Here is a 22,131-nt window from a genome sequence, read left to right as displayed (position 1 = left end):
AGAATGGTGGTGCAGGCTCAAAGGACCAAATGGCCCATTCCTATTCTAATTAATTTTCTGCATATGTCTGCATGGAGGTCACACTCTACCAATACTTTGATGCTAGTTGCATCTATAACAGGTAGATTGGTCAGGACAAAATTGCGTTGATTCTTTCAGACTTGCTATTTGTTAGTTAATCTGGCAGCTATGTCTCCAGACTTAAGCAGTGTTACCAAGCAGTCCTTGGAGTATATTCTGGGGCTGTTTCTTCACCAGCTTCATGAGCGATACAGTGGCTCAGTGATTAGCACTACTGCCTCACAGCACCAGGGAACTGGGTTCCATTCAACCTTTGGGCGACTGTCTCTGTGGAGTTTGCACATTCTCCCCGCGTCTGTGTAGGTTTTTTCCGGGTGCTCCGGTTTCTTCCTACAGTCCAAGGATGCGCAGGTTAAGTGGACTGGCCACGCTAAATTGCGTATCCAGTGATATGCAGGCTGGGTAGATTAGCCATTGGAAATGCAGGATTATAGAGTTGGGGGGTAGGACCAGGTGGGATGCTGTTCGAGCAGCGGCATGGCCTCAATGGGCTGAATGGCATGCTTCCACACTGTAGGAATTCTAGACCATTTACTCTATGAGCTTAGGGAGGATGGTAAATCATAACTAACAAGAGCTTTACTCGCCCATTTGTTCTGATGCTATCACCATCGGGTACGGAGTCAATACTGTGGATTCTCAAGTGTAGTCTCCTAATTGTCTACCACTTGTGGGAGAATCTAGGACCACAGGGCACAATCTCAGAATAAGGAGTTACACATTCAAGACACAGATAAAGAAGAATTTCTTCTCTCAGAGCATTGTGAATCTATGGAATTCTTTACCACAGAGATTTGTTGAGGCCAAGTCATTAACGTATATTCCAGGGTGAGGTAGATAGACTTTTAATCAATAAGGGAATCCAGGTTTATAGGTAAATGGCAGGCAAGTGGAGTTGAGGATTGTCAGATCAACCATGGTCTCACTGAATGGCAGAACAGATCTGATTGGCCAATTGGTCTAATCCTGCTTCTATGTCTTATGGTCTTATATTCTGATGGTGGATAGGGCATCCAGAGCATTGATTGGGAGGTCCAGATGAAGATGAGTCTTCAAGACTGAAGATGAGTCTTTGATTTTAACTTGACCAGTACGTGGGACAGTTCTGTCCACTGAGTTTGGCATTGTTTGAGAAGGTAGTTGGAGGATTGACTGGGCTGTCTGTACGTTTGTTGTATCCAGTGTCTATGTTGATATTGATGGTCTACCTAGTTTTATTTTTAATCAGTCTTTATTGTACTGGTTTAATACAATTGAACAGCTTGCCACTGAGAGAAGATTTAAAAGAGCAGTTAAGACTCAACCACATGACTGTGTGCTGTGTCTTTGCCGTGCCAAAGACTGCACGAAACACCATATATGACAAAGAGGCAGACAACTAGCAATCTGCATCCACGAACAGCTGCCCCTAGTAGTCATACACACAGATGACAAGGACGACAAATTTGACTGGGACAACACAATGATCAAACAGAGGACAGCCAGAGAATTTCTAGAAGCATGACACTCATCCACGGACTCCATCAACAAACACACAGACCTAGATCCAATATATCGGCTACTACAATGAACTACCAGAACCAGAAGCAGCAGGAACTAAACTAAATAAATTCCAGAAGACACAGTGAGACTCTAAAGCACTGAAAATATCACCTGGACAGGAGACAAAATGTCTGCAAACTGACTTCCCAGCTCAATGAACATATCCACAACGATGGCAATCAGCATCAGAGCTACAAATCTTTATGCAAACCTTGAACAGTGCTGGGTATCTGTAGTCATATACTAGGCAGGCTGGTAAGATCAGCAGATTTCAGATAGATTTTAACAATACTCCTGTGGTTTGTGGTTACCATTAATAATAACTGCTTATTTTTTAAAATTCCAAATTAATGAATCATTCACATTATTTAAATTGTATAAAGAACTGTCTTGGTGGGATCTGAATTCCTGCCTCTGGGATTATGCATCCAGTAACATAATTATTACATACTGTACTATTACATTATATTATATCATTCAATCCCCAAGTGTTACTTTTTGCCTTACACAGTTTTCTGTTGAGTATGATGTTAAATGAAAACATATTTCTAACTTTACTTAGTCTTGCTGACATTTTTGTCTGAGACATTTAATGTATTTTGAGATAAAATATTTTGAGTCTGGGTAATAATCAAGTATTTAACTTACCACTTCTCCTATAACAGCTAGCCACCATTAACTGCCATTTGACTTGAGTAGGTCTGCATTAAAAATATAGTAATAAAACATTATTTTCAAAACCAAAGAAATATTAATTGCTTTTGCACAGTTTTCAATTATAAACACAGCCTCTTCAAAGTTTTAAGATTTTTTTTAAACTTCCCATCTTAAATCTACTGTATTATACTTTCCCAACATATTCTTCAGTTTAGGACACCTTATACAAAAGCAGAGTATTCACCATTTCCCAGGCATCCAAGACCAATGTTTTTCATCTTGCTATGTTGAGTAGTGCAAAAAGTAGAAAGAAGAGAGGTAATTTACCAACTGATTTTCTCTCTCTCAAATCCTTTTACCCGATACCTTATATAATTCCCTGCCTAAGATAGAGAACATAGTGCATGGGGGATATCACAGAATAGATTATAGAATCCCTAAAATGTGGAAACAAGGCATTCAGCCCAACAGGTCAACACCGACCACCTTCGAAGAGCATCCCACCCAGATCCACACCCCCACCCCATCCCTGTAACCCTTCATTGCCCATGGCCAACTCACCTAGCCTGCACATCCCTGGACACTATGGGCAATTTAGCATGGTCAATCCACCTAGACCAGAGCAACTGGAGGAAACCCACGCGGAGACAGGGAGAACATGCAACTCTACACAAACAGTCTACCAAGGCTGGGTCCCTGGTGCTGTGAGGCTGCAGTGCTAACCACTGAGCCACTGTGCCACTCCACATGACATATATATCACTTTCTCAATCCTGTTTGGCACTGTGTACACCAGTATAATGTTTAACAACAGCTTTAAAAAACAAATAAATCAGAAATTCAGCATTAAATAAATGGGGATATCTGGAAAGTTTATAAGTAATTAACCTCTATTGTTTAAAAGAAAAGTTATGATTGGCATCTAATCAAAATGGAGGGATATGGGCCAGGTACTGGCAGGTGGGACTAGATTGGGTTGGGATATCTGGTCAGCATGAACAAGTTGGACCAAAAGGTCTGTTTCCATGCTGTACATCTCTATGACTCTATGACTCTATAAAATGCATAATTTATGCTATGAACTGTGCATTTGAACATAGCAATGGGAGAATTGTACAGCAATGCCACTAAAATGCATTTACCACCAACTAGAATACTTAACACAGTATCTTCATACTGAGGCAAGACACTTAGCAAATTTGTAAACTTAAGTTATTGAATAACCTTTTCCTAATAATTTAGTCATTAATGTAATCGTAAAAATCAATGTTTCCAAGCCAAGAAGTAAATACAATTTTAAAGGGAGTCAAGGTTCTCATTCTCAAACAATCCATTGAATGCTTATGCGTCAGTGTCATTTGGGAAGATAATAAATCTTGGGTATGAAGCTTTCTGAAGCTCAGTGAAAACTGTGGCTCGGGGATAACATTTCTATTTGGAGTTAGAAAGTTGTGGGCCCCAAGAGCATTCCAGGACTCGTGCACTATCTATACTGAGGCACCTCAGATTAGTCCTGGGGAAACTGCATTACTATCAAAGGGTTTTCAGATGTTATATCATTTGCCCGTTTAGAGAAGAATGATAGCTCTCTTTTGAGAATGAATAGTTTCTCCGTGTGATACTCAGAGAAGCCAGTGCTCTTTAGTGGCCACATCTTGTTACACCTAATAATGAAATACAACATACAATGTCAAAAATAAAATATTTCTTACTGGATAAGTGCTGCCCTTTCAAAGTACTGAATCGCTTTTTCACAGAACTGTGTGTCAATGTAGTATGCTCCAAGCCATTCAATGCCCTCAATGTTTGATGGAAAATACCTAAACGACTGATAAAAATAACAGGATACAAGGTGCTAGTTATGGATAGCATTACGTGTCCATTACAAGATTATCCAAACGCTTCCTCACTGAGATTTTTATTTAAATTTTCTCAAGGACTTAAGTTTGAAATTCATGAATGTCAGCATTAAATCTTGAAAATCACACTGCCTATTTACCAAAATAATGTCTGGTACAAAATTAACATTTTCCTCATAAGTATTTATTAAACAGTCTAAATTAAATGTCAAGTATTTTAAAAGGACATACCGGAGACAAAGATTTCAACCATGTAAACTACATGGCAGTGCAGCAATCTAAGGGATTTTGACTGGCCTAAACAAACACATTTATTTTCATTTCAATCTTAAAATAATGTTAATAGCCTTAAATTCACTGAATGACATCAATTGTTTGGAATAACATTATACACTTGGGTCACAAAGTTTTGTGGTGTTCTCCATAAGTGCAAGTAAAGCATCCATGTTTATTCTGGCCAAGACTCAAGACCCTATTCGATATTTTGGGGATGATGTCACCTATGGGGCTAGGACAGGTTACTAGTATCTAGGAACCAGCAACACCTTCCACAACTGGCCCTCATTGACAGGTGTCACATTTATGTTGAGTTTTTACAATTTTATAGTTTTCTTACTATTGTTCTCCATATAAAGAATAAAAAAATGTGTTTACATCTATTCTATGAATGAACATTATGATCTGCTGCGCTTTTCAGCAACACATTTTTCAGCTCTAACTGATCAAGGCAATGCTCTGAAGAACGAACAAAAGAATGGCTGTGATCTAATTTGTTAGTATGAAATAGACTCAATATGTTTCTATTTTCTTTATGTCTGACAAGGATTGGGCACTGTGTATTTAATATTTCTAGCTTCCAGTATGAGAGTTTGGCACACTGCGAACCTGACTGACAACCTTAAATTGGTTGTCAGCATACTTCTTAGCACACTCAGGATTATTTGGCAAATGTTGCCAAATCACCAAATCATATCTCATGTTAGACATTGTACAGATTATTCTGGAAGATTATGGTATCTCAAAAGGTTTGTGAATGTGATGTGCAATATCAAAACAAGTCATGTTTGCCAGTAATAGGATGTTGCCGTCATACCAAAATGATGCCCTTCCTCTCTCATAATTGTGTGTGTGTGTAATATATGAATTTCAGCGCCAATGTAATGTTAGTTGTGTAGACTGGCAGATTATATCAAACAGAAGGTCCTTGAAGATGCTTGCAACAGGTAAGATACTAATTATTCCCACTCGCCCGTGCTTCCAAAACTCAAACCACAGTATCCAGCATTAGATCTCTGTGATTTAAGCTTGTCAGTTGGGCTCACAGCGTGGCACACTTGCACATACTGGAAGTTACGTGTATTACAGAGCCCTGTTTTTTGCAGACACAAAGAACGTGTGCCTGTACACAGTTTGAGCCTGGTACTGTATAACACTATAAGCAACAGCCATTCATGGTATATTTCTCAGCATAATGCCTTGACTAATTATAATCAATCTGCCTTGTTTAAATTGAAACAAAACTGCTCAGTTAACTGTTAGTCAAATTCCAAATGGTGCATTCTCCATGACAATACCTCTACTGATCAAAGCAAACTTGCCAATACCAATCAGCACTCTCATGGGTACTATAAAATGTTGCTCTTCTTGACCATTGATATTCTCACAAATGACGGGAACAAGACTGAACACATTGACATCATGTTTTGTTTAGAGCCGTGCTTTTACTGTGCAGGATAATGGGGAAAGAGTAGGAGGATTCCTGAAGAAGGGCTTATGCCCGAAACATCGATTCTCCTGCTCCTTGGATGCTGCCTGACCTGCTGCGCTTTTCCAGCAACACATTTTTCAGCTCTGATCTCCAGCATCTGCAGTCCTCACTTTCTCCTTGATCAGTTAGTCAACTTGCCAGATTTAATCAAAGCTGGACAGTCAACTGTTAGTCATCATCTATCCAAGGCATTTCCCATGCCAATGCCTTCACAAATCATAGTGACCATGCTGATCAATCAGCACTCTCTTCTTATGTAGCATAAAATGCTGATCTCCTTTACACTGGTCCTCTTGTGAATGACCCAATGAATGCACAATGAAAAGCTTAAGAAAATGTTTTTTTTTCACTAATAGTCAAGTTCTAAACGACCAAACAACCATTTGCATACCACAGTAAAGTTCATAATATTTAAAATCTTATATGATTTCTGTAAGTCTATCACTAAGAATTCAAAAATCTTTTTAAAAAAATTATCAATTTCTACAGAGATCATAAAAGTGTAACAAAGAGAAGTGGCTTTAGAAGAAAATTCTGGCAAATAGTACAGACAGCAGTTCACAAAGTTATATCATAAATATTGGCTTTACAAACTGAATGCTAGTTCTAAAGGATTTTAGTCCTTCTAATTTATATTTCTGCTCTGAGTGAATGAGAAAACCTTGTTCATTGTCTGTTTTGTTGTACACACATGTAATAATTTGTATTTACTGTCTGAGTGGCCACAATCTTTTGTACCAGTCTTACATACGCTGAATAATCTTGGGGCCCACTCTTAAATTTGAGAATTCAATTACACGACTGGTTTAGCAAACAGTTATTAAAAAATCCCCAGAATGACCATTGTTGATTAAATACCTCATAATAATATTGGAAAGCCTGGGATTTGTCTCCTTCATTGTCATACAGGTCTCCTAGTTTAGCCAATGCCTGTGGGTCAGTGGGTGCAACACTAATCAACTGCATGAGCCACTCAATAGCTTGAGTCAGATCTTCCAGCATTTCATATCTCAAACATTGTGAGTCAAGGATCAGGTTTTCTTTAAAAGTAACAATTTCTACTGTCACATGTGGATAAATATACTGTAGCAATCCTTCTTGTATACTTTGGTATCATTGTCATGTTCTGCTAAATAATACAATAGCAATAAATAGAACTCATGATCATCAATTTGGATGTGGTAATAAAATAACTTTTATACAGTTGTCCATAATTACACAACGTTAAGCAAAAATGTATGTAAGTGGATTCAACTAGAGGATGAACAGCACAAGCAAAAATCAACAAATAGAAAGCAGTTTTTGCTATTTAGTTTAAAGCCATATCTAAAGCCCTAGTTATGTGATTCATCAGGACCCTGTTCCTAGCATGATTCAATTAGCTCATGGCTCATGTAGTTTCTAAAAAAAAATTTAGATAGAGTCATACAGCATGGAAGTAGACCCTTTGGTTCAACTTGCCCATGCTGACCAGACATCCCAATCAAATCTAGTCCCACTCGATGCAGTTGTCCCATTTTCCTCTAAACCCTTCCTATTCATACCTGCATCCAGGTTCTTTTGAATTGTAATTGTACCAGCCCCCAACATTTCCTCTGGCAGCTCAATCCATATATGTACGACCCTCTGCGTGGAAAAGTTACCACTTGGATGCTGTTAAACCTATGCTCTTTAGTTTTGGACTCACCTACCTTGAGAAAAAGACTTTGGCTGTTCACCCTGTCCAAAACCCCCATAATTTTACAAACTTCTATAAAGTAACCCCTTAGCCTTCAACATTAGGGAAAAAAATCCCCAGCCTACTCAGCCTCTCCTTATAACTGAACCTCTCCAGTCCCGGCAACATCCTTGTAAATCTTATCGGCACCCTTTCAAGTTTAGCAACATCCTTCCTATTGAATTGTATGCAGTATTCTAAAAGTGGCTTAACCAATGTCTTGCACAGCTGCAACATGACCTCCCAACTCCTATAATCAATGCACTGACCAATTAAGGCAAGCGTATCAAGCCCCTTCTTCAATATTCTGCCAACCTGCAATCCACTTTCAAGGAACTATGCACCTGCACCTGTGATCTCACCAAGACCCCGTATATCATTTCTACTTCTCAATTAAATTCCTCTTGCAATGAAGACCAATATAGCATTTGGCTTCCTAATTGCTTGCTGCACCTGCTGGTCTACTTCACCGAATGGTGTACAAGGACACCAAAATCCTTTTCTACATCCACATTTTGTGTCATTATTTAAATAATACTGTCTTTCTGTTTTTCACAGAGAGCATAAATTCATATTTAGTAATGTTATACTGTATCTGTCATGTATTTGCACACTCATTCAACTCATCTACATCAGCTTGAAGCCCCCTTGTATCCCCTCACAATTTACAATCCCACCAAATTTTGTTTCATCAGTAAACTTGGAAATACTGCATTTGGGTGCCTGATCCAAATGATTTATTTGTACTTCAAACAGACATGGACAACTATGATCTTTGCGGTCCCTTACAACTTACTGTCTGGCACTGGAAAAAGACTCTTTTATTCCTTAGGAACAGGAATAGATCATTTAGCCCTACAAACCTGCACTGACAGTCAATGAGATTATGACTGAGCTTTGGTCTGACTGCATTTATCTGCTTTTGGCACATATCCCTAAATACCTTTTATCTATCTCAGATTTAAAATAAACAATTGACCTAGCATCAAAAGCTATTTGTGGACAAGTTCCAAATCTTTTGATTGTTCCCACTCTCTGCTTTCTGTCTGTCTACCAATTCTCAATTCATGTCAACATATGACTTTTTAATTCACTCATGGTTTTCTGGAGATTATTACCTTTTTAGTTCTGCCTTTTAATTTAGCCTTAGGCTGCTCATATTGCCTCAGCAGAACTGCTCTACTTACATCTTTGGTATCTGCATGGACCACATCACCTGGATCTTTCCTTCTCTCACTCTAAGTTGCTCTGCAGTTCAGATAAGATATCCTGAACCCAGGCACTAAGCAGGCAACACTACCTTCAAGAATCTCAATTCTGGACAAAGAGAACAGCGTCTATTCCCCTAACTATATTGTCCCAATTATAATTCCATTTCACTTTTCTCCACCATCTTGAATAGCTCCCTGTACCATGGTCAGTTTGCTCATCCTCCTCACAGTCCCCACTTTTGTCCACACAGGAAGCAAAAACGCCATCCCATTCTCCCAATTCCTTCGACTCCGCCGCATCTGCTCCCAGGAGGACCAGTTCCAAAAACGTACAACCCAGATGGCCTCCTTCTTCAAGGACCGCAATTTCCCCCCCGACGTGGTCGACGATGCTCTCCACTGCATCTCTTCCACTTCCCGCTCCTCCGCCCTTGAGCCCCGCCCCTCCAACCGCCACCAGGACAGAACCCCACTGGTCCTCACCTACCACCCCACCAATCTCCATGTACAGCGCATCATCCGCCGTCATTTCCGTCACCTCCAAACGGACCCCACCACCAAGGATATATTTCCCTCCCCTCCCCTATCAGCATTCCATAAAGACCACTCCCTCCGTGACTCCCTCGTTAGATCCACACCCCCCACTAACCCAACCTCCACTCCCGGCACTTTCCCCTGCAACCGCAGGAGGTGCAAGACTTGCGCCCACACCTCCCCCCTCACCTCCCTCCAAGGCCCCAAAGGAAACTTCTATATCCACCACAGATTCACCTGCATCTCCACACACATCATCTATTTCATCCTCTGCACCCGATGTGGCCTCCTCTATATTGGGGAGACAGGCCGGCTACTTGCGGAGTGTTTCAGAGAACACCTCTGGGACACCCGGACCAACCAACCCAACCACCCTGTGGCTCAACACTTCAACTCCTCCTCCCACTCCACCAAGGATATGAGGTCTTTGGACTCCTCCATCGCCAGACCACAACAACACGACGGTTGGAGGAAGAGCGCCTCATCTTCCGCCTAGGAACCCTCCAACCACAAAGGATGAACTCGGATTTCACCAGTTTCCTCATTTCCCCTCCCCCCACCTTGTCTCAGTCAAATCCATCGAATTCAGCACCGCCTTCCGAACCTGCAATCTTCTTCCTGACCTCTCCACCCCCCCACCCCAGTTTGACCTATCACCCTCACCTTGACCTCCTTCCACCTATCACATTTCCGACGCCCCTCCCCCAAGTCCCTCCTCCCTACCTTTTATCTTAGCCTGCTGGACAAACTTTCCTCATTCCTGAAGAAGGGCTTATGCCCGAAACATCGATTCTCCTGTTCCCTGGATGCTGCCTGACCTGCTGCGCTTTTCCAGCAACACATTTTCAGCAAGCAAAATTTCAAACCTGTTAGACAATGTCAAGGGCTGATACTCCTGTAGCACTACCTCCTGGATCATTCATGGTCTTCCCTTGCTCATAATCATAACCTCTGCCCCGACCATTGACCAAATTCAAGGTAGTAAATCCAAGGGGTGTGACAACATCCTGAAACAAAGTATCCAGATAACTCTCTCCCTCCCCGAGATGCTGCAGTGTTCAAAGCTCAGACTCTGGCTCATCAGCTCTGAGCTACAGTCCTTCAAGAAACCAATACTTGCTACAGATGTCAGTCTGAACCGCAATGGGGTCCACCAGTTCCCACATCATACAGGTACAAAACGTCACCTGCCCCTACATCTCTATTTTATTTACTTAGTTCTTACGTTTTTTATTTCCTATTGTCTTTTAAAATTTTAATCTGCAAATATTTCTCCTATTTGCTTCAATCTGAAAGTAATCTACAATATAATATCAAATTAACAGCACCTGCCAACTAAAGAATTTATTGTTTTCCTGTGATGGGCCCCTGATCCTGGGCTTCAATTTGTCTTAATAAAAATACTCTACACTGCTTTTGGCACTGCTGTCTCTTTATAAGGAAAAAATAAGAAATAACTTATTTCTTCTCTGTCATCCTATTCTGCTGCAGATTTGAAGGGAAATGACAAATTAATGCTCCAGGAATAGTGTTTCATCAAAACTGAAAAAAGGTTTAAACAGAATAATGGGAAAGGAATGGCAACATATTCATTTCACATGGCTGTCAATTCCTGCTGCAAAGCAAATGAAAATTGAAATTTGCTACCATTTTAAACTTCTTCTCTCTTGGGTACTTACTCCCACGCTACTTTGCTGAAGATGATGTTCCAGACATCATCTTCATCTTGAATAAGCCTGAAGAAAAAGCACAATGCTGCACAAGTTGGAATCTGAAATTTATAAAAAAAAAAGTGGTGGAAAAACTCAGCATGTATGTTAGCAATGTGCAGAGGGAGAACGTTTTGAGTCCAATGACTCTTTGGAACCGCAACCCTAAACAGCCCTCTATGATTCTTTTGGCTTTGAGTAATCTATTGTTGCCTCTTTATAAGGACCTCAACTGTTCCACAGTGCCATAGCTTGCTTTCTGCCCAAGTCACCCAGGGAGGGCTAACCTCAACAACATCCAACTTATTCAACTCATGTCACCACGCCATTACCTCGTTGGACACTACCCATCGCTGCCAATTCCCTTCAAAATGTCCATTTACGAATTATGCCTTGCCCTGCACAATGCTATTGTAGATTATTTCATTAACATGTTACTTTTTATTGAAATCTGGTTCAAGATCCTGCATTATATAATAAAGCAGGGTAAATAATTAATGCCATGTAGAGTACATGCAAAAACACAATTTTGCAAATGAAAAATGGCAATGTATCATAAGCAAGGTTGACTCATATGTCACAATTTACAGAAAATTCCAACACTTACCAAAATGGGATTTGAATCCATGTCCCCAGACTATTATCTCAGGCCTCTAGATTAATAATCTAATGACACATGCCAACATCTTGCAAAGTAATGCAGTAACAGTGGAGGACAGCCTACTTATACTTCATTCTCTTTTAATCCTACAGAACTGGAAAGCTCACAATATCTGGAAGATGGCGCATATAGGAGACCAAGTGCTGAATCAGTACCAATTCAGTCATGGAGGAGATGCCACTGGATACTGCATGGATGCTATTGAGATGGGCCATTGGTGATGGTGAAGCTTGAAGCTGAAAAGAGTAAGGTCATTTAATGCCTGTATCCTTGAGTGAAGGGCAAGAATGAGACCTCCACACATTGCATATAGAGACTTATTGATCACTGTACTCTATGGGACTGGCCACACAGATGCACCTGTTAAGTTGTCCAAATTCTCATAATTCTTCTTATGTCTCTGACAGATCTGAAGATGATGATTCACAAAACAGAACACTGCATACATAGCCAACTTCCTCAGTAAAGTGAAGATTGCACAGAACCTGCACCATCACATCCTACCTCAACATCATCTACCAGCACAAATAACCACCTTGACTGGCCAAACTCAAGCCTAGAACATGGTGAGAAGCACACTACCATTGAGCAGGAGGTGGTAAATGCCAGCCAGATTGAGGTTGATCCCTTGAAGTACCTGAACGTATAAAGGTTCAAGTTATTGATGGCTGCATATAGGAGATTGCAATGGGTTGGTGCAAAAGATCAGGTGATTGCGGAACTCAAATGTCTGAGATTAGTTAACTAGATAGATGTACTCTCCTCTCATACTGGTGCTTTCGCATGTGAAGGCAAATGACTTCTGGCGATACTCATAAAGGCTGAGGTAACACATATTCTTCTTGTTGCCGACCCTCTCTGCCCTTTACTGATTTGATCTTGACTGCTGGGGCTCTTTCGCAGTACAAAGACAGATTGTTTCCATCTCCAGTCATTGAGTTGTTGGTGGTTTGTGCAGCTTCGTCTGCACATCTACTGTACAAATGATGCCAGCAGTTTACTTTTTTTTCTTAGTTTATTCATGGGATGAGGGCATCGCTGGCTAGGCAGCATTTATTGCCCATCCCTATTTCCCCAGACGGCAGTTAAGAGCCAACCACATTGCTGTGAGTCCAGAGTCACATGTAAGCCAGACCAGGTAAGAATGGAAGCTTCCTTCCCTGAAGGACATGAGTGAATGAGATGGGTTTTTCCAACAATCGACAATGGATTCATGGTCATCATTAGTCTCTTAATTCCAGATTTTTAATGAATTCAAATTCCACCATCTGCCATGGTGGGATTCAAACCCAGTGGGATTAACAGTCTAGCTATAATACCACTAGGCCATCGTCTCTGCATACTGGTCCTCTCACAACTTGCACTGTTCCCTGTTGAGAAACGTAAGCCTTTCAATATCAGCCATGACAACTCTGCAATTGGTTGGGCGGCTGAGCATAATTGTCTTAAACATCAACATTTCACCACATTCTGGAGGTGGTAAGATTCACTGCCCACCTCTAAGAATGCAATTTTAAATTGTGCCAACACCTTCTTGTCTCCATTGCCAAATGAAAATCTACCCTCTATTTCACTGAGTGGTTAGTATATAGAACAGCAACAACAAAAACTTGCATTTAAACATCTTTTTATGACATAGTAAAATATTGTAACATAACAAGCATCCCACCCCAATGAACTCAATGCATTCTACATTCATTTTGACCAGAAGATCAGTGAAACAATGTCACCTTCTTTTACAGCCTCAGCTGCACCTGTACCTGTAGTCACCGCCGCTGACATTAAGATCGACCTACTTGGGAGCAAGCCCATGGAAAGCGACTACCCTGGATCAAATCATAGTTATAGAGATATACAGCATGCAAACAGACCCTTCAGTCCAACTCGTCCATGCCGACCAGATATCCTAAATTAATCCAGTCCCATTTGAGAGCACATGGCCCATATCCCTCTAAACCCTTCCTACTCATATACCCATCCAGATGCCTTTTAAATGTTGTAACTGTACCAGTCTCTACCACTTCCTTTGGCAGCTTATTCCACATATGTACCACCCTTTGCGTGAAAACATTGCCCCTTAGGTCCCTTTTATATTTTTCCCCTCTCACCGCAAACCTATGCCCTCTAGTTCTGGACTCCTCCCACCCTAGGGAAAAGACCTAGTCTATTTATCCTATCCATGCCCCTCATGATTTTACAAATCTCTACAAGGTCACCCCTCAGCCTCCGAGGCTCCACAGAAAACAGCCCCAGCCTATTCAGCCTCTCCCTATAGCTCAAATCTTCTAACACTGGCAACACCCTTGTAAATCTTTTCTGAACCCTCTCAAGTTTCACAACATTCTTCCTATTGGAGAGAGACCAGAATTCCAAAAATGGCCTAACCAATGTCCTGTACAGCTGCAACATGACCTCCCTGCTCATATATTCAATGCTCTGACCAATAAAGAAAAGCATACTAAACACCTTCTTCACTTTCCTACCTACCTGAGACTCTACTTTCATGAAACTATGCACCTGCACTCCAAAGTCTCTTTGTTCAGCCACACTCCCAGGACCTTACCATTAAGTGTATAAGTTCTGCTCTGATTTGCCTTTCCAAAGTGCAGCACCTCACATTTATCTAAATTAAACTCCATTTGCCCTCATCGGCCCATCTGATCAAAATCCCATTGTACTCTGAGGTAACCTTCTTCACTGTCCACTATACCTCAAATGTTGGTGTCATCCGCAAACTAGGAGAAGGTGAGGACTGCAGATGCTGGAGATCAGAGTTGAGAGTGTGGTGCTGGAAAAGCACAGAAGGTCAGGCAGCACCCAAGAAGCCGGAGAATTGAAATTTCGGGCATAAGCCCTTCATCCCGTCATATGCAAACTTACTAACTATATCTCCTATATTCACATCCAAATCATTTATATAGATGATGAAAAGCAGTAGACCCAGCACAGATCCTTGTGGCACACCACTGGTCACAGGCCTCCAGTCTAAAAAGCAACACTCCACCACCACCCTCTATCTTCTATCTTTCAGCTAGTTCTGCATCAACATGGCTAGTTCTCCCTGTATTCCATGGGGCGGCACAGTAGCTCAGTGGTTAGTACTGTTGCCTCACAGCGCCAGGGACCCGGGTTCGATTCCCACCTTGGGCAACTGTCTGTGTGGAGCTTGCACATCTTCCCTGTGTCTGCATGAGTTTCCTCTGGGTACTCCGGTTTCCTCCCACAATCCAAACTTGTGCAGGTCAGTTGAATTGGCCATACTAAATTGCCCATAGTGTTAGGTGCATTAGTCAGGGGTAAATATAGGGTCGGGGACTGGGTCTGGGTGGGTTACTCTTTGGAGGGTCAGTATGGACTTGTTGGGCTGAAGGGCCTGTTTCCATACTGTAGGGAATCTAATCTAACTTCGTTAACCAATCTACCATGAGGATCTTTGTCGAACGCCTTACTGAAGTCTATACATAGGTCATTTCCACTGCTCTGCCCTCATCATTTCTCTTCGTTACTTCTTTAAAACACTTAATCAAGTTAGGGAGACATGACTTCCCATGTACAAAACCATATTGACTATCCATGATCAGTCCTTGCCGATCCAAATACATATAAATCCTGTCCCTCAGGATTCTCTCCAACAACTTGCCCACCACCAATGTCAGGCTCACTGGTCTCTCTTTCCTTGGCTTTTCCTTACCACCTTTCTTAAATAGTTCTCCGGTCATGCACTCAGAATCCGTGTGGACCAGCTGCCAGGAATATTTGCAGACATCTTTAATCTGTTCTTACTATGATGTGAGGTTCCCACCTGCTTCAAGAAGACCTCTACCATTCTGGAGTCAAAATAAAAATCAGGTAACATCAAGCCTTAATGACCACTGCCCGTTCACTCTGACATCCATCATTATGAACAGCTTAGTAATGGCACACATCAACTACAGTCTCTCAGATTGCCTAGATCCACTACAATGTGCCTACCGTCGTAATAGGTCCACGGCAGACACCATCTCCATGGCCTTACATTCATCCTGGAACATTTGAATAACAAGGACACCTATGCGTTCAACTCCATAATTCCAACCAAACCCATCTCTGAAATCAGGGACCTAAAATTCTACTCCCCATCACAACAGGACTCTCAATTTCCTGTTCCAAAGATTGCCATCAGTAAGGATAGGCAGTAACATCACATCCACAATAATCTCGACACCAATGCCCTGCCAAGGCTGCTTACCCAGCCCTTTTCTATATTCCTTATACACTCATGTGTGGCCAAATTCCACTTCAACTCCATTTACAAACTTGCTGAATACACCACCACAGTGGATTGGATCTCAGACAAGACAGAGTACAGGAAAGAGATAGACAGTTTAGTAGCATGGTGTAAAGACAACAATCTCTCCCACAATGTCAGCAAAATGAAGGAGTTGGTCATTGATTGCATGAAGCAAAGTAGAGGACATGCCCTGTCTATATCAATGGTGTTGAGGTGGAGGTGGTCAAGAGCTTCAGGTTCCCCACCATAAAATATCACCAACAATCTATCCTGGTCCAACTATGCCTTTGCTGCAGTCAAGAAAGCACACCAAAACACCACTACTTCCTCAGAAAGCTAAGGACATTTGGCACGTCCACAATGATTTTTACCAAGTTTTATAGCTGCACCATAGAAAGCACCCTACCCAGATGCATCACAGCTTATTATGGCAACTGCTCGGCCCAAGACTGCAAGAAATTACAAAGAATTGTGAACACAGCCCAGTCCATCATGAAAACCAACCTTTTTGCCATTGACTCCATCTACATTTCTTATTGCCTGCGGAAAGCAGCCAACATAATCAAAGACCCCTCCCAATCCGGTTATACGTTCTTCCATCCTCTTCCATCAGGTAGAAGATACAAAATTTTGAAAACACATGCCAACTGTGGTTAGTCCACTGTCTTTGTGCCCATCTCTGGCCCAGTTCTCATAATATGGTATGTGAGCAGGTACCAAAATTGGAAGCCCGCCCACCATTTTAAAAAAAATTAACAAGCAACTGAACTTGTTAACAGTGCAATTAACGCAACTAACTCGTTGCCCAACTGATAATACAGGTTGTTTTGTTATAATGTGTGCTGCGTCAATGCAAATTTACTGTAACATGGTTGATGAACAGGGGATGCTGTTTCTAAAGCATGATTTTTCCATTAGTGGGACAGCACAAGAACGCAACCATTACATTAAAGTGAACTGACTATACAATTGTGTGGGCAAACAGAGAAGATCCAGAAGGCCATTTTTGAAAATAACTTCATGGAAAAGGTGACAACGAAAGAGATTATATTGTTTGGAGGTGCCCCAGGCACAGAGAAGACTCCCATTCCAAAATGCTCCCCACTTCCTGTTCCTCTGCTGCCTGACCTTCAAAACACACCAACCCCACATCACTGTAACCCTCCCTTGGGTCCTTTCTTCTTCTTCAAAAAACAAGTGTCTGTTAGAGTCCAGTGGCTCTGTCTTTTTCACTCCAGGATCTACATGCAGTCTCAGCAACATGCAATCAGGATGCTCTCACTGAGGGCTGGAAATTTGAATCTCACCTCCTCAAGGCCACCTTCCATGTAATATCTCCATGGGGTAGCCATGTTGATCATCAGTTCTTGTAGCACCAACTTTCTTTCTATGATGGCAAGCGTTATGATATCTTGCTCCATCATGATCCCATGTTTGGTTTGAAGTGTGTCTACTTCAACACCAGGAACATCCGGAATAAGGTGGATGAACTTGCAGTATGGGTTGGTACCTGGGACTTCGATGTTGTGGCCATTTCGGAGACATGGTTAGAGCAGGGACAGGTATGGTTGTAGCAGGTTCCAGGATTTAGATGTTTCAGTAAGAACAGAGAAGATGGTAAAAGAGGGGGAGGTGTGGCATTGTTGGTCAAGGACAGTATTACTGTTACAGAAAGGATGTTTTGGGACTCGTCAACTGAGGTAGTATGGGCTGAAGTTAGAAACAGGAAAGGAGAGGTCACCCTGTTGGGAGTTTTCTATAGGCCTCCGAATAGTTCCAGAGATGTAGAGGAAAGGATAGCAAAGAAGATTCTCGAAAGGAGTGAGAGAGACAGGGTAGTTATCATGGGGGACTTCAATTTTCCAAATATTGACTGAGAACACTATATACGAGTACTATAAAAAAAGTTTCTTTACTCAGAGAATAGTAAGGGTATGGAATGCTTTGCCTGCAACTGTAGTAGATTCGCCAACTTTAAGTACATTTAAGTCGTCATTGGACAAGCATTTGGACGTACATGGAATAGTGTAGGTTAGATGGGCTTCAGATTGGTATGACAGGTCGGTGCAACATCGAGGGCCGAAGGGCCTGTACTGCGCTGTAATGTTCTATGTTTCCACAGTTTTGTTTTGAATTTACCTGCTATTGCCACTCCCACCTGTCTAACCTGAGCTGATGCAACTTGAGGTGTCGACCATGTCTTTTCTTCCTTTGGCTATCATCTTATTGCTGTTTGTGGCATCTTGTTGCTATATTTTGGCTATTGTTTTTCCCCAAATTGTAAGAGTGATTACACTTCTAAAACTTAGATTGAATTGACTGTAAAGGATTTTCAGATATCCTGAGATCATGAAAAACCCTAAGCAAGTGCAAATTACAACAGTTGGCAAAAAAAAATCCACTCTCAATTTATTCGGAAAGCCACAAGCTTTCCCAAATATCAAAACAAACATTATTTGATGAAAATTCCATCGCTATTCAAATGATGTGCTTACAGCCTCAAATGTTTGTAAAGGATACAGGTTTGCAATCTGGTACATAACTTGAGCACTGTTCCTCATGATTGCATGGAGCTTCAAGAAACAATCCAAAGCTTCCTCCAGCCTATTCAACTTCTTGTAAGTAAGACCTAAAATTAAAAAGTACAAGTCTTTAAAGTAGTAGCAAATTAAAAAAGTACTGGAGTATTATTGCCTGGTATCGTGGAATAGTGAGATGAAGTAGTAAAATCTTGAAGAAGAATAAATGATCTGATGTGCCTTTTTTTATGTGAACTTATCTTCTGATGAGGAGTTTTGTTTGTAAGCCCTCACACTTTAATTGTATCACTTTTAGGAGGCACAGAGAAACACCATGTGATTTTCTGCAGAGAGGGAGAGTCATTCATGAGTTATTTATAGTGACCTCTTAGAGATCATTCACAGCTGCACAAAAGCTAATCACCTGTCCTTCTCACTGGGGAACAATGGGCTATGACAGCGATGAACCAGTTGTTGAAAAGAAAAAAGGAAAGAAAATTGAGGCATAGCCTCCAAATTACATCATATTATAACCAGTGATTGTGGATGATTGAGGATACCATGAGACTCTTGTTTTGAAATACATTGAGTCTAATTTTTGTTTCAATTAAAATTTCTAACACAAATAGATATCGTTAATACACATGTAATGGCAAAACCCAAATAATTCCCTGAAAGATAATTTATGACAACGGATAATACAAATTATGCCTGTTTTCTTTAGAATTTTAGAAGGTTAAGTGGTGATCTGATCAAAGTCTTCAGGAAGCTAGACCTATTCATCCAAAAGCTCTGCTCATGGTCTGGGAATCCGAATTCACATCCAGCAGATGATGGAATTTGAACTCATTAAAAGAAAATCAGGAACTAAAAATCCACAGATGACCATGAAACCATTGCCATTTGGCTCATTAATGTCCATTAGGGAAGGAAATCTGCCATCCTCACCTGGTCTGGCCTACATGTGACTCCAGATCAACAGCAATATGGTTGACTCTCAAATGGCCTCTTGAATGACCTAGCAAACTACACAGTCATTTCAAGTGCAACAAAGTTTCAACAAAGAAACGAAAGCAGACAGTTACTGGAAACGACAATGGCAAAAACAGTCCTGTTGACCGTGTTTACTAACATCTGGGAGTTAGTGCTAAAATAGGGAGAGCTGTCTCACAGACAAATCAAGCAACAGCCTGACATAGTCACACTCACAAAATCATGCACAAACAATGTCCCAGACACCACCATCACCATCCTTGGATATGACCTCCAGAGTTGGTAGCACAGTGGTACAGAGTCTGGAAGGAGTTGCCCTGGGCGACTCCAGATCCCATTAAGTCTCATAGCTTCAGGTTAAACATGGGCAAGGAAACCTCCTGCTGATTACCTTTGCCTGATGAATTAGTACTCCTCCAGATTGAACAACACTTAGAGGAAGCACTGAGTATCAGTAATAGCAAGGAGTATGGACCCAGCAGCAAGTGTGGCGACTTCCAATATTGGGGGGGCCCAGCACAGGACTCAATGTGCTGTTGGAGGTACCGGCATCAATGGCAGCTCTGATGTCAGTGCTGGTTCAAAGGGTTAGACTGTTGTATTTGTTCATGAAGGTTGTGGACTCTGATACTTCAAGTGATTCCAAGATGGCATCAGCAAGGTGGGCCTGGCGGTGACTGATGGTGCCAGAGTTTGACGTTGGTGGGTTTGGTGCAGGCAGTCGTGGGGTGCAGGACTTGAGGTGGTGACATCAGTGGCAGCAAAGCAGCAGTGGTGGCAGTGCAGCTTTGGTGGGTCCAGCTCAAGGCTCATGGTGGCAGTAACAATAATCTGGACATTTTATTTTTCTTTTGTTTCTGTTTCTTTAACTTCTGCTCTTATTTTTAATTCTAACTATTGTATTCTGAGACAGCACTGGAGAGTGCTGATTCTATATACTTTTCACTGCACTCCTGTACTTTCATACTCCAGTACATGTGACAATAAAATCTAATTTAATCCGAGGTTGGCAAAAGCACAAAATTACTCTGGATGGAGCTCAGCAGCAGCACTATTGATCGAGCTGACTGGGTCCTAAAGGACATAGTTGCTAAACTGGGTCTGTGGAAGATGTGAGGGAAAAACATACTTGACATAATTTGGTAAGAGTGACCATCATAGAGTCCTTATGGAGATGAAGTTCTGCCTTCACATTGAGAATACCGTTCATCATACTGTTTGGCACTATCACCATGCTAAATGGTACAGACTTCAAACAGATCCAGCAACTCAAGACTGGGAATCTATGAGGTATGTGGGCCATCAACAGCAGCAAAATTTTACTCCAACACAATATGTAGCCTAACATTACTATCAAGCTAGGGGAATCAATCCTGGTTCAATTGACAATGCAGGAGGGCATGCCAGGAGCAGCACCAGGCTTATCTAAAAAATGAGGTGTCAACCTGGTGAAGCTACCAAGCAGGATTCCTTGCATGTCAAATAACATAAGCAGCAAGTGACAGATAGAGCTAAGATTCAATCCTGAATGGTAGTGGATTATGAAACAACTCGCATGAGGAGAAATATCCCCAGCCGCAATGATCAAGAGCCCACCACATCAGTGCAAAATTCAAAGTTGAAACATTTGCAGCAGTCTTCAGCCCAAAGTGCCAAGTGGATGATCCATGTTGGCCTCCTCCAGTGGTCCTCACCATGACAGGTGCAGGCTTCTGTCAATTTAATCCACTCCACATGACATCAAGAAATGGCTGAAGGCACTAGCTACTGCAAAAGGTATGGGCCCTGACAACATGCCGGTAATATACTGAAGACTTGTGCTCAAGAACTTACTGCTCCCTTACCCAAGCTGTTTCAGAACAGTTACAACACTGTGGAATGTGGAAAATATCCCAGGTATGTCCTGAACACAAAAAGCAGAATAAATCCAACCCAAAGAATAACCACCCCCTCAGTCTACTCTTGATCATCATTAAAGTGCTGGAAGGTGTTATCAATAGTGCTATCAAGCAGCACCTGCTCAGCAATTACTTATTCATTGAAGCCCAGTTTGTGTTTCACTAGCTCCTGATCTCATGACAGCCTTGCTTCAAACATGGACAAAACAGCAGAATTCTAGAGGTAAGGTGAAACTGACAGCCCTTGACATCAAGGCCACGCTTGACTATCAAAACTGAAATCAATGGGAATCAGGGACGTAGTCTCTGCTAGTTGGAGTCATATCTGGCACATAGGCGTTGTTGTGGCTGTTGGAGATCAGTCATCTCAAATCCAGGACACTCTGCAGTTCTTCCTACACAGTAGTTCCTAGGCTCAACCATCTTCAGCTGTTTCATGAATGACTTTCCCTCCATCATAAGGTCAGACTGGAGATGCTCACTGATGATTGCACAATTGAACATCCATGAGATGCTGTGGGCAAGACACCATCATTTCAGTCTCCCTACATACTGAAGCAGTCAACGTTCAAAGACAACAACATCTGGACAATATCCAGGCTTGGGTGACAAGTGGCAAACAACATTCACACCACATAAATGCCAGACAATGAACATCACCAAAAAGAGACCATTTAACCACCTCTCCTTGACATTCAATGGTGTTAGCATT

At 41.6% G+C, this 22,131-nt stretch overlaps 1 protein-coding gene across 5 annotated transcripts in view; it reads right to left on the bottom strand.

Moving 5' to 3' along the window:
• The window catches only part of ift88 (intraflagellar transport 88 homolog), a 135,393-nt gene that overhangs the window by 30,824 nt on the left and 82,438 nt on the right, over positions 1-22,131 (bottom strand). For 4 of the 5 annotated variants that reach the window (XM_087988159.1, XM_043691897.2, XM_087988162.1 and 1 more), the window contains exons 18-21: positions 18,530-18,638; positions 6,766-6,916; positions 3,993-4,108; positions 2,272-2,324 (exon numbers count right to left, since the gene is read on the bottom strand). In XM_087988159.1, the coding sequence (XP_087844285.1) occupies positions 2,272-2,324; positions 3,993-4,108; positions 6,766-6,916; positions 18,530-18,638 (429 nt within the window). Of the gene's footprint in view, positions 1-2,271; positions 2,325-3,992; positions 4,109-6,765; positions 6,917-18,504; positions 18,639-22,131 lie in introns of all 5 variants that reach the window. The other variant, XM_087988161.1, reaches the window with a different exon arrangement.

The sequence above is a fragment of the Chiloscyllium plagiosum genome, unplaced genomic scaffold (assembly GCF_037043375.1).
Source record: "Chiloscyllium plagiosum isolate Xiang-an unplaced genomic scaffold, Cpla_swu_hap1 HiC_scaffold_6, whole genome shotgun sequence".
Lineage (NCBI taxonomy): Eukaryota > Metazoa > Chordata > Chondrichthyes > Orectolobiformes > Hemiscylliidae > Chiloscyllium > Chiloscyllium plagiosum.
This window is presented reverse-complemented; position numbering and strand designations above follow the sequence as displayed.